Source organism: Vulpes vulpes, chromosome 12 (assembly GCF_048418805.1).
Source record: "Vulpes vulpes isolate BD-2025 chromosome 12, VulVul3, whole genome shotgun sequence".
Taxonomy (NCBI): Eukaryota; Metazoa; Chordata; class Mammalia; order Carnivora; family Canidae; genus Vulpes; species Vulpes vulpes.
The window spans coordinates 181,441,308-181,455,804 of NC_132791.1; the positions used below are offsets into that span (position 1 = coordinate 181,441,308).

At 31.4% G+C, this 14,497-nt stretch overlaps 1 protein-coding gene across 7 annotated transcripts in view; it reads right to left on the reverse strand.

Moving 5' to 3' along the window:
• The window catches only part of NFAT5 (nuclear factor of activated T cells 5), a 113,390-nt gene that overhangs the window by 50,759 nt on the left and 48,134 nt on the right, over nucleotides 1-14,497 (reverse strand). For 6 of the 7 annotated variants that reach the window (XM_026011587.2, XM_026011586.2, XM_072731611.1 and 3 more), the window contains one exon: nucleotides 11,833-11,958. In XM_026011587.2, the coding sequence (XP_025867372.1) occupies nucleotides 11,833-11,958 (126 nt within the window). Of the gene's footprint in view, nucleotides 1-11,832; nucleotides 11,959-14,497 lie in introns of those variants that run through there. The other variant, XM_026011588.2, reaches the window with a different exon arrangement.

The following is a 14,497-nucleotide window of genomic DNA, read 5'->3' on the forward strand; positions in this document are numbered from 1 at the left end:
ATGAAACTAAATTTTTGTGTGTGTATAAGCCTATGTTCTTCATCTTCAGAGAAATAAAAGTATGCAGCATGCAGTATTTGCAGTGGAACACACAAAACATGCAGCATGAATGCTGTGTGAATGTGTATTTCTATGAAGCGGCTTTCCCCCACCCATTCTTTCTGAATCTAAGTATCATGCAAATGAGAATGCAGAATATGAACATCTCAGGGATCCCTGTCCATGACAGATGAAAGTACTGGTGAAAAGCGATCATGAACTCAAAAGCAAGTTACTTGATATTTATGAATTTAATATGCAAGACATAGCCTGGTATTGGTCTTACAGGTATATATGATTTTATCTTGCAAATCTTACCAAAGTAATCATGTTATAAAAAACCCAATTGATATAATCATACATAAATGTCTGTTCTGGGACAGGTATGCCAAACTGTGATCTCATACCCTACATAAATTAAAATATTCTATACATTTTCCTTGGACACCTAACATACAATTTTTATATTTTACCTGCAGTTTCCTGGATATACTTATTAAATAAAAAAGTTCATTAGCACAAAACTATGAAACTGAAAACATAAACTCTGTCAGAAGACAGCAGTAAGCATCCTTTAATTAAAAAGTATTACTTTTTAAAGCCTATCTCAGTTTGAGCCTAAATTACAAAAGATTCTATTCATTTTAAGACTATATAATAAGACAATTTTTAAAATTATAAAACTCTTTACAACAATATTTTTACGTTGATAATGACAATAATAGTGTATAAAATCCTTTGCATAAAGATGTTACATTCTGGTTAGCAAGACATCATCTAAGTGTAATAATAATGCCAAATGATGTGGTGAAGAACTATGGGCCCCTTTTTAGATCTTTCTTAGACCCTCTCAACATCTAATACAGTACCTTGCATATAGTAAAAATTTTAATTTTTTATTAAACTGATTTATTGGAAGCCAATATTTGATATATATGTTGAATTATATTAAAGTTATATTGCCCAATAAATGTAACAGTGTGCCCATGATGAACACGTCAGGTATAAAAAAAGGATTTACTACTCCAAGTGCTTAAAATATGTATGACTATAATAGCATTATCTAATACAGGGAAGGGTTTAGAAGTACCTTAAGAGTTTAGAGGTAACTACTTGCTACTTCTACAGAATATACTAATAACTTCCTTTTTTGAAATATATATAAGCCATATTATCTACTTGTGTATTAATCCATAAATTTACTAAGAATAAAACATTATTTATTAAAAGTGTATTAAATTATATGAAAAACATTTTAGATTTCTAAATACAAATTTCTCATTCCCAAGCAATCCCAGAAAAGCATAAAGAACATTACTGGGAATATTATAAATGCACTTAAAATATCTACAAAGACTTTTCAGTGACTATATCATTAAATATCAAGAAACAGCTTTAAATGACTTTCTATAGAACTAAAATGCTAATGTAATCCTGCCTCATCTATATATTCTTTTTTATTTTTAAGTTGTTATGAACAAAATATGCTTTTTGGTTTTAAGTCCCCACTTTTATCCATTAGGAATGTACAGATTACATTTTATTGCTGCATATTAAAAGTATACAAACTCCAAATAAAAATGTTCTAATAACTGCTTTTATTTTCTTCTCACTAAGCAGAATAGTTGCAATGTTATTTCTATTTCATACCTTTATAATTTGTTCTTTTAAATCCCATACCAATGCTCTGTAAAGTTTTAAATTTTCCTTAAAAATTTTTTCTTAAAATTCTCTTATATAAGTAACACATGAATAAATTTTTCATTTTTTTCTTTTATGAAAAAATTATCTTTGAACCTAAAGGAATTCTATTTTTCCGTAACACTTTTGTGACTAGAGAGCATGGTGAACCAAAGGGAAAACCATTTCTACATTTACTAATGAAGACTTATAATTTCAAAAGAATAGATTAATTCTAAAATATGTAAGTGAAAGGAAGTATCATATTTATAGTGTTCTATGTCTAAGCCTAATAATTCTATTATTAGCAGTAGCCAATTACTAGACTGCCAGTAATGATAGCGAACATAAGTTGTATATTATATTCTTTTAAGAACTGATGGAATCATTAAGGTTCACTATAAATATTCAAAGTAGTGGTGATAGAGTGGCAGATATTGCCTACATGGATATCCTAGAATTTCTAAGTATTATTAAGTATTATTATTTGAATTGAAAACATTCTTTAAGTCCCTAGAAGAAACAAATACCTATCACTAATTTAAAATGTGTGGCAAAAATAGCATTTAACTGAGCTTCTATGATAAAATTGTGATTTCTAGCATTTAAATAAGCACATATATTTTAAAACTTTCAACATCAGTGCAAAATCATTTAAGCTTCCTAACAAAGTCATTAAAACAAAGCCATAAAATTTTGCAGGTGTGCTTAAGTGAACCAATAGTGGAACGGAGAAGGAGTAAACCATTGACTGTTCAGAAAATAATCTTAAAAACCAATCCAGGTATTTGGAAACATTTCCATTCTAAAACACTTATTGTTCAACCTCAGTTATCCTTTTAAAGCATTTCATTTTCTTTCTGGTAACAATGACTTCAAATCTAAACATCTTGCCTGATAAAAGTCACCAGATACAAGGACATCATTTTAGATCAAAGAAGAAAGATATTGAGAGAAAAAAAATTGTAAGGCCAACATTCATGTTGCTAAGGGATTGAAAAATCTAGAACACACAAAGTGGCTGCAAACCTGCTTTGTCAACACCTTACATGCCAACCTTCATTTTCTACTTTTCTTCTTCTTCTTCTCATAGTATTAATGTAAAGTTTAAAACTTTACAAAAAGTTTTTAGTTTCAATCAGTATCAATCCACTATTTAGAAACAAAAAAAGAAAGGAAGGAAGGAAGAAAGAAAGAAAGAAAAAAAAAGACTTATGAAGAAGTCTGAAAACGAGACCGACCTATACCCTGGGTGAGATTGGATGGGTTAAGTGTCTCTGGCACTATTTGTCTTCACTATTGACAGACACTGTCACACAACCCACCACACGATGCCTGTCTCTGAATGGCGAAGCTAGAATGCAAGTTAAGTGTATTAATAGAAAAAACAACTAGCATCCCAGCATATAAAATAAGCAATCCAGATTACTTTACCAAGAACAACAAAAAAAAAATTGTAGGATTGATCATTTAATTTACACGTTTAACAATTTCAATTTCCATTTGTACTTTCCCCACCCACATAAGTTAACATGCCACAATAAGGAATGTTTGAAAACAAACTTTAAAAAATTAAATTATCAACATCCAAATAAATGCATGTGGAAAAATTTCTTATCCAAACTTTTTGTTAACTCATATTCACCAATTTGTTCTCCTGTTTACTAATGCAATCTAATCCATAAGCCAGAATGGTCTCTCTCAGGTGTTTTTTAGGCTGTACTTTTACCCAAATTCCCTTGAAGTAGAAGGGAAACCAAAACACTCAAGAAGTAAGAAATACCTGTATTTTAGCAGCAAAAGAATCTTTTCATTTCTCAGGCCTACTTCCTCATACTCCTCAAAAAAGTAGCAATTTTCACTTTTAAATTAGATATGCTATTGTACATAAAACGTTTGATCTAGAGGCTCTATTTTAAAAAATAATTAGCACTGTTGCTGAAGCTGAAAGGTTACTGATTTATTGGAAGCCATTTTTTCTTCCCCAGTCCATCAAATTGCCAATCAGAGTTCTAATACTACACAATAATTATTCTCCCATTTTTAATCTAAATTCTCCTAAAATAATTATTTTTTATCTTGTCAGAATGCAAGAAGGAGGAGAGGGAGAAAGAGAAAACCTTAAGAGCAGGCTCCACACCCAGCACAGAGTCCAATATGGGGCTCAATCTCACAACTCTTGAGGATTATGACCTGAGCTGAATCAAGAGTCAGATGCTTAACCGACTGAGCCACCCAGGTGCCCCTATTCACAGAGTATTCATTAAAGAATGTTTCCTGAAAAATAAAATGCTTACAAAATTTGTTAAGTGTCCTGACATTTATAGCAATGTTTAAACATATCTTCTGTCCCATTCAACCCCTAAATATCTAAGCACAGTGTAAAATACATACTAGGTATATATTATGCAATTTGGTTTTAAATCCTTTCCTGTTGGAAAAGAAAGATGCTTTTTTACCATCCGGTGATTTAAGTACTACTGGATAACATCACTGGTCAATACTGGGTGAAGAGACTAAAGCCTAAAAAGAATCCTTTACCTCAAAAAGATTAAACATAAAAGGGAATAATTATACTAGCTGATACTATATTTATTACACTGTCAAAGACCCCAAGAAGTACAGGCTAAAAAAAAAAAACCAAACAACTATTCAACTATTTTACTATTTGAAAGGGAATATTAAAAAAAAAAAAAAAAGAAAGGGAATATTATGTGAAGACAAAAACAGAGATTGTCACTATATTAATTTAGGTAAGAATTAGAGAAAAACAGTTCTGAAGGATGCTATTTGAAGGTCACCTCGATGCATTATCACATAATATACTTTAATATATTTAGATTAAATAATAAAGGTACTCCTGCCAACTCTAAGTCCAATGTCTTCATTTTTTTTTCTTTTTTTTTTAGAGGAGACCAAAAAGGGGGAAGAAAGTATTTGTATTGTTAAAATCTTGTAATTTAATTAATCAGGTTTTACACCTGGGTCTGGGTTAGAGTGGATATTAGATCCACAAGCAAAACTGTCTATGCAAAAAACATAAGGTAAATTATACATTGTTCTATTAGAAATTCTGACAGCTGATCACACAAATGTGTATCAGTTCATTTTAAAAAAAGGTGGGAAGAGAATTCTAGGAACTAGAACTCTTTAATAGTCACCTTTCAGAATCTCCCTTTGCGAAATGTCTGTTCTCCCTATGACTCATCATCTTCTATCAATGTCTCTTTTATATACAAGGGCTCATATTGAGAGAGTGTCAACATGAAAGAATAAGTCAGAATGTAAATACCGTGGCCCATGAGTGGCTCTATCTCAACTAACAGGCAAAATTTCAAAATAAGGTATAAAAAGAGACTGGGTGAGAATGGAAAGAAAGAAGCAAAATAAGGTTAAAAATTTATTTTTATAAGATTAAGATCTATTTGTTTAAACTTTACAAACGAAAGGAGAAATGTAGGAGGAAAGTCAATGTTTACTGAATGATCAATAATTCTCAGGTAATGTTAAGTGTTTTACATATTTATCTTTGTAATAACTGTAAGAAGCTGGTATTAACTATGTAGTGATAGGGGCAATATTACAAATTTTTTAACTTCTACAAAATTCTGTCTGTATGATAGAAATGATATGATAGCAATAAGATGCAAATTAGATCCTAATGATTCCAAAACCCGTATTAATTTTATTATTTTTCATGTGTGGGAGAAATAAATAAATAGAAGTAAAACTATAACGTGTGTGTGTGTGTGTGTGTGTGTGTGTGTGTGTGTTATTATCTAGATTATGCCTGTACAGGCCTGGCACTTTGAGGTGCTTTCTCAGTTATTTTCTATTTAATTTAGTTGACAATAATAACTTTTCATGAAGGGATGACGCAGGAAATGAATTTTAGCTCAGTGGGCTAAATAAATAAATACCACTGGATGGATATCTACTTGCATTTATTGATAAAAAGGTAATGTACTCTCATGCCAAAAATAATCAAGGATCTAACATATCTCATACCTTTATTACTTTTTAACAGCATAGTTCACTGAATATTTTGACTTATTTTAATCATCTACTACATGGTGTTTTTTAAATCATGAAATATTCAAAACTAATACTGTTTCCTCTGCTCATATTTTAACAAATACTACATGATTTTAGTTTTAAGAGAAAAAAATTAACAGAAACAGCTGAAATCTTTTGTTGGGCCCTACCCTAATCCATTCTCCTTACTCCTGCCCAGCTGGAGTACTATTTATACAACTTTATTGGTATTATATATACAACTGTTATAAAACAATTACTTACGGCAGTTGGCATGGTGACACCTTTTACTTATGATATTATCAATCTTATTGATGATGTAAGAAAGTAAGCCCACTTCTGTCTATTAACTTATTAATATTAAATTGTATAAAATACATTAAAATAGATCTGCCTATTTTTTGCATGAATTTTGTCTATTGAAGGTTGAAATCATTGAGCAGTTTTAAAATGCTACTCTACACACTCAGGTAATATAAAAATATGCTTTTTCTATCAGAAACAGAATAAATCACAGTATTTATAGAGTTGTTGCTAAAAATTATTAAGAGGTAAAGATAAGCATTAAAAGAATAAATCAGCTGAGTGAAATAAGTCAATTGGAGAAGGACAAACAGTGTATGTTCTCATTCATTTGGGGAATATAAATAATAGTGAAAGGGAATATAAAGGAAGGGAAAAGAACTGTTGGGAAATATCAGGAAGGGAGACAGAACATAAAGACTCCTAACTCTGGGAAACGAACTAGGGGTGGTGGAAGGGGAGGAGGGCGGGTGTTGGAGGGGAATGGGTGACGGGCACTTACAACTCACTTGGAGTTGGAGGTGGACACTTGACGGGATGAGCACTGGGTGTTTTTTTGTATGTTGGTAAATTGAACACCAATAAAAATTAATTAAAAAAAAATAAAAGAATAAATCAACAGGCTGTATGTACTTTTTGTCAATGAAAATTTATAAAACAGCCTCCAGAATTCTTGTTTCTGAATTCACCATTATGTCCCAAGTTTGCTTATGCTTTTCATTTTAGTAATGATGTTAACATAAATAAATGTATACATTTATACATATAGAAATATAGAAATGTATACATTTAGATTTACAATATAATTTCAGTTAAAAGACAATGAGGAATAGAGTTTTTACACCTACTTGCAACATATTTGTAACTAAGATCTGATTTCCTTCTGGAAGTGCTCTAACTTTCTAGAAAAAGTTGAAATGGCCATATAGAAAAACCAAGATCAAATAACATTTTAGCTCACAACATCAATATATAGGTGAATCACCATTCCTGCTAATGAGCTTTGGGTATAATTTTTGGAATAGTATACTACATAAATGGCCAAAATTCTGAAATATGTTTACCAAATTAACTTAGGACAGCAATCAAAGGCAAATTTGCTCCTCAAAATTTATTCAGCTGAAGAAAATACAAATTACATAACTGTAAGTAAGTTACAATAAATTCAATCAAATGCATAATTCTGTTGCTGTGAATCACTGTTATTAAAACTCAATATTATTCTAGAAATCATATTCTCATTTGTAGATCCTGAAACTTGCAGAAATAAGGGGCGTATGGCTTTTACAACTCAATATCCTACACACTGCTTAGTCCAGGAACTGCAGTTATCTAAGTAAAATAGAGGCACACAATTCCCTGAAGTAAAATGACAAGAAGAAAAGAACTGAGACCTCATCAGGAAAGAAGAGAAGTATCTTGTACCTAGGACTGAAATATGATGATATGCAAATTGCCTAGCACAATTCCTATAGTAGGAACTAAAAATGGCAACTTACATTTTCTTCAACTCATATTTTGTATCGCTGTTATGTATGTTTAGAAATTCCTATTTTATTAGATGATTAAGATATCTAAAACAAATTAAAGTATAGCTGCTCTTTGATTATAGGACATTAATTTAGCTCTCTAGCATCCTCTCCTCTAATATAAATAGCACTCAATTAAGCTATTTCAGTATAGAAGGTATCTGTTAAGTACTTGGCGATTATTAACTGCTGTAGCATTTGTAAAATTCAAAGCACTATTTAATAAGTCTCTTCCTTCTAACAAAAAAGCATATTATATAGATCCCCTTATATAAAGTCATTAACTAAAATTACAACCTTTAAAAACCTCTGATGACCTAACTAGTAGAGATATTCAACAGGTATTTCTATTACACATGCTTGATCTGTGTGTACACCTAAACAAATTAAAAAGTGCTACAAAGTATTAGTATCCTGAAACTGTATTATTTATTTAAAAAGTATTAATATATAATTATTGAACGTAAATTAATAATTTTATGAAAACAAATAAAGAATCACTAGTTATTCTTAAGATTCTCTGGCTGAATTATAAAACTTATGGTTTGATTAATTCATTGTTTACCTCAAGAATTAGAATAAAAATTTTAAAGAAACTGAAAGTTACTTTAGCAAAGTCATATTTTGATATAAACTAACAACATAATGCCATATCCCATATGAAGACAAAGAGTTTAGAATGGAATAAGAAAATAAACTGACTTTTTAAAATGAGGATTAAGTTTACTGTTCACTTCTAATGGAAAACTTCCTATTTTAGTTAAATTAAGTAAATCTAAGAATTAAAAACTAAACTTATGAAGAGATTAAAAAATACTTGATTGATATAGGAGTTATTTACCAATAAAGCTGTTATTTAAGAAAAATGGCTGCCATAAGTCTTTGCAAAAACTCCCCACAGTCTGGTACAACTGTTTTAGTTCTAAATAATACCTGCATTTTAGTTCTTTAAAACCTATAGTACAGGATTCCACCCCCACAAAAACAAACAAAAATAATTCTTTCACAGTTTTCTATTTTTATTTTATTTTTTAAAAATATTTTATTTATTTATTTGTGAGAGAGACAGAGGCAGAGACACAGACAAAGGGAGAAGCAGGCTCCATGCAGGGAGCCCGACTCGATCCCGGGAGTGGGACTCGATCCCGGGTCTCCAGGATCACGCCCTGGGCCGAAGGCAGCACTAAACCGCTGAACCACCAGGGCTGCCCCACAGTTTGCATTTCTTGAGCAATTCCTTATCTTGCCAAAAATGCTAATAATTCATCTGGATGACTATTTTGTGTCAGGAAAACGGCCCCTGTCTTAACTGCTGAGAACCTACAATACTGTCAGAAAGTCTGTATTTCTAAAACTTACTCATTCACATATTGAACCTCAAACTCTTTCTTAACCCTCAAACTCTTAATTACCTTTCTAATGGGACAAAAGCAGAGATCTTTAAAAAAGTGAGGAGTACAGTGCTTGCTTCGGCAGCACGATACTAAAAAATGAGGAGTACAAATTTCAGACTGTTGATTCTCAGCTAGATTCCCAGATTTTGACACCTGACACATGGAGAGAGGAGTTGTGTAGAAGTAAGACCTTTTTCTCCCAGCCTCAGCCCTGGAACTTACCCAATAAAAAAATGTTACTGATGGGAATGAAAGTGTGAATAGTGTAGAGGCAGAGAAGGTTTGAGAGATACTCTTTTACCCAATATTCTGGATTGTGGATTAGCAGCATCATGTTTACTCATTCCCTCAATAATAAGTAAAGGGAAAAAAAATCTAGATTGGCGAATCTGAGAAACACATTTTCAATAATTAAGTAATAAAGAATGTACATGAATACCTATATGCCCAGCCTCTTAATTTCAAAATTTAAATTGATTTAGAACTTGTGAAACACAAACCTTTATAGCAGAACTAGAAGTCTGTTCCCACCAGGCCCTCATACCTGATAGCAGCCAATCCGGCTCCTTCAAAACTCTGAAGAATTAACTACATCAAGAATCATCATTTTTATGCATTTCATATTTAAACAGCAAATTAAAAATAAAACTCAAAGTCTAAATTAATGTGTCTTTCCTTAGACATCAAATCTTTTGGCCAGGAAACACTGAGTAAACTGGTAATCTAATCCAAATCTTTCTCTTTGACAGTTATGTCACTAAAGATATTCATATGTCAAATAAAAAAGCAACTCCATAATGACATATACTAACTGATTTCCCTACAATAATTATTCTGTAATTTAAACTCTCTTACCTATAATGTTATATAACGAAGATTATTCTACCAATAAGACAGAATCCTAGAATAAGATTATATTGGTTACTAAAAGTAAATTTATGTAAAAAAAAACATTACAAATGACTTGGTTTTAGATCATAGAAACTTTCTGTATGTGAATATAAGAAAACAGTCCATGTTATATCCTCACTCTCTTTTCACCTTTATAATATCAATAACTTCTCCCTCTAATAAGAATTTATTACTTCAGAATATTTCCTTTGGTTAACTCATGTCTTTCAATGTAATTTATCTAGAGAAGATTTTCTCAACTATATAGGGGGAAGGAGGGAGGATCAACATTTTATGAGGGACTCAAATTCAAGAACTTTTAATACCTATATATAAAAACTTGTAATTGACTTTGGTATTATTTAAAAGGAAGTGTTCTTTTCCAAACCTGACATTTTTTCAGCTTTTAAAAGGAACTGGATCTACTGTCAACAGATGTTAAAAAGCACAGAAGAAACAGACTTTTAGTTCTATATAGATTCAACAAGTCTATAAAAAATAATCTCAAAAGATACAAAAGAAATCAGTTAGTCAATTTCTACTTGTGGATTTAAAGTGAAATATTTCATTAAAATTTTTTTTCAAAAATATTTTATCATCTGATACAATTTTTAAGCAATACGTAAAATTTTAAATTCCAGAAAAAATAATCAAGGACATTTTAGAATCCAGTGGATATAAAGTAAAACCAGGTCATCTTACCAATTGGATAACTAAAAAGTTCACAATTAAATCCACAGAATCTGTTAGAAAATGTCTGGCAACACATGAACAGTGAGCAGGGCTGATAAGTTTCTTTGCTATGTTTAAGTTTTCCTGCCCTCAACCAGGAAGGCTGCGCACTGCAGTATATAGCTTAGGGAAAAGATTTGTACACAAGGTTAATGGTACACTGGTTAATGCATACAAGAAAAATATATCAAGTTCTATTACAGTACCAAATCCTTATTTAAACCATAACCTTCCGCTTCACTGTTCTTTTAGAAATGAAATGAACTTACTGAAAACAGTGCTGTGATGGATTTTAAGTACCATTTAAAAGATGAGAGGTATCATTGGATAAGAAACCTCTACTTAGAAGGATAAAATTTCAGAGTCTGTGTGTGTGTGTGTGTGTGTGTATATATATATATATATACACACACACACATATATATAATTTTTCCCCTTTTTTTTTTATACCAAACACACTTAGCAGTCTATAAAACCCAACTAAAAAAAGAAATATAGTTGGGCAATCTAATATTATTAAAAGCACTCATTAATTTATCAATAATCAAGGTTTTTTTCTATTGGCTTGTCCATCAATCCTTTATTCTGGCTCATTAAAAAATGGAACCAATTTTATATAAAGTGTATGATTTGAGAGCTGAATAAAAATAAACTTGATAAATTTAAAACATTATTTTCTATACTTTTTAATTGACATTACAAAATGGCCTTATATAAATAATACATTCAAATCTTCCATTACTTTCAACTGAATTTAAAACAAGTCTGAAGTGACGTTTTCAAATATAGGGAAAAAGTTATAGTAACATTCTATAAACGGAAAAGAGACTTGAGTGCTTAAGTCTTTTTTCAGATTATACAAAATATTTTTCTCTTTCAGCAAATTTTTAAAAAGAATTTTTAAATTGAGATTCAAATGCTAATTTTCTATTCATAGCTTGGCATGTAATTTTTTTATGTGTAGTCAATAAAAGAGCTTGTTGTTTCCATAGCTGAAGGTAAGCTCCTAGAAAAGAAATGGCACTGACACATGTGCCAATGTGAAATTTTAAGAAATATGAATTGTATCAAGAAATGTATATTGAAATATTTTAAGGTTAAAAGTATTTTTAAACCTTCTAAAACAAACCCTCAAATCACACTCTTTTTGATATGAACTTTGCCAGCACTGTTCATGTTGGCCAGATAATACACTAGTTTTCTTTAATAAAGTAAAATGAAATGCATACCAGCAGCAACTACAGCTGGAGGAGGCGAGCCTGCCTCACCACCACTTGTCTGACTCATTGATGCTACAGATGTTTCTCTAGATGGAGGTAACTGTAACTCCTTTGGGAGAAGATCATAGACAGATTCTGTTGGAGAAAGAAGAAAAAATTTTTATTTTATTTTTTAATTTTAAAGATTTTATTTATTTATTCATGAGAGAGAGAGACAGGCAAAGGGAGAAGCAGTTTCTATGCAGGGAGCCTGACGAGGGACTCGATCCCAGGTCTCCAGGATCAGACCCTGGGCTGAAGGCAGTGCTAAACCTGAGCTAAACTGAGCCACCCGGGCTGCTCAAGAAAAAAGTTTTTTATTTTTTTTAATTTTTATTTTTTTAAGAAAAAAGTTTTATTTATTTTTTTTTAAATTTTTTTTTATTATTTATTTATGATAGTCATACAGAGAGAGAGAGAGAGAGGCAGAGACACAGGCAGAGGGAGAAGCAGGCTCCATGCACCGGGAGCCCGACGTGAGATTCGATCCCGGGTCTCCAGGATCGCACCTTGGGCCAAAGGCAGGCGCCAAACCGCTGCGCCACCCAGGGATCCCAAGAAAAAAGTTTTAAAAGAATATAAGTCAATAACCTAATATATGAGCATGAAATTAATAAGTACTTTCATGTAGGAGGAGAACTATATTATGCACACACTCACACAAAAACTCCATATAATTACTGTGGTAATGAATTATTAGCAAATATTTTTCTTTTATTATGCAATTTTACCAAACTGAAGAATGAATTTTCCATTAGTTTTGTCCCCTCTTTTCTTCTTGGCTTTATCCTTTATATTTAAGATGGTCTCTAAAGTTACTAAATTTTAGAACTGGATAAAATTAGAAAAAATGTAAGAAATGTCAAATAACAAAATGGTCCAATATCTTCCTGAAAATGGTTCATTATCTTCCATAATGAGTGCAATTTACTATATCTTATCAGGTTTATTTGGCTTCTCCAATGAAACCATTAGTCTAGCCCTGCTCTTCTAACCAACACCTTTTAGTGAATATTTTAATTCATTATCATAATGTATTTTTCCCCTCCCAAAAAAGCTAAACAAGGAGTGCCAGTCATAGCTCAAGGAAATATTGTTCTTTTATTCTGAGCTAACTCCAAACTCTAGAAAGTCACAAGTACAGGATACTCTTAAATCAGAAAAGATAAAAGCCTAACTAAACTATGATTACTTTTGTATCTCAGACTAAAGAATACTTTTCTTTTTAATGTACTTTATAATCACTGTCCATAAAATTACATTTATCTCTACTAATTTAAATTCTTTTATAGTTATTAATATATGGTTTGGGGCACAAATAATTCTCAAAACATCCTGCTGAGGTAGTAGAATCAATGTTGGAAGAAACTTCAAAAGACCACTTAGAATCTATGCTCATTTTCAAAAGAAGTGAGGCACAAGGTTTAAGAGACTTGCCTAGTATTCCAAGAAACTCAACATTCCAACAAATAAAAAAGATTATTAATTATTTGCATGAGAATAAAAAACAAAGGTAGCACTATAAGATATTTTATTCTTGATAAAAACAATATTTTTAGTTAACTGATTAATGAATGTATAAATTGATCTTTCCAATTAATGTCTGAATTAGGTACACCAACTTTAATGTGGGTAGGGATAAGGAAGAGTGTCCTGAAGGAAAGATAAAATTAGAAGTTTTATCATTAAATGATCTCCATTCATAGTACAGAACCAACTGAAAGTTTTCTTTTGAAAAACTCTACTACCTAATACTTGGAGAACCTAATTAAAACAGAAATGCCAGTAACATCTAATATTGATTTTAAAACAATTGTATTTCTTCCTTATACATAAGAGAAGCACACTCAAGTCCTTTTGTCCAAACAAACCAAAAGGAAATATGAAAATAAAAATAGCTTAGATGAAAAGTGAAAGGATCTACCAAAATACATTTATGTCAAGGAAAAAAAATGTCCTAGTAATAGGCCATCATTAATAGCACTTCACTAGTTCTACTTCTCTACTTCTTTAATTATTAAAATAAATACATCAAAACAAAACAAACCCTGTGGGCTGAAACACTCTACCTTTCCCAAAGTATATAAAATTTAATCTATACTAGAAGTATAAAAGCAATGTTAATAAAAATACATTGGAAAGTAACTAAATAGGGGGATCCCTGGGTGGCTCAGTGGTTGAGCATCTGCCTTGGGCCCAGGGCCTGATCCTGGAGTCCCGGGATCAAGCGCGTTGGGCTCCCTGCGTGGAGCCTGCTTCTCCCTCTGCCTGTGTCTCGGCCTCTTTCTCTCTCTCTCTCTCTGTGTCTCTCATGAATAAATAGATAAAATCTTAAAAAAAAAAAAAGTGTGCAAAAGAGGTATTGGCTCACAAATAAAAATATCTTAGGTATTTTTAAAAAAAAGAACATAACTAAATATAGAACTTAAATCTTAACCGTCCCCACAGCCTACCCCCCAAAACAAACTAACATGCAAGGTCAAGTAGAAGGTGTAGGAATAGGAAGCATGGACTCATTCCTTCATCAAAGGTATTTTCTGATTAACTGACTCAAGCATTTGGAAATCAAAGATGTCAGAAGTTTTATCATATCTACCCAAGCGAAGAAGCAGTTAATACAGTCATTACCATCACA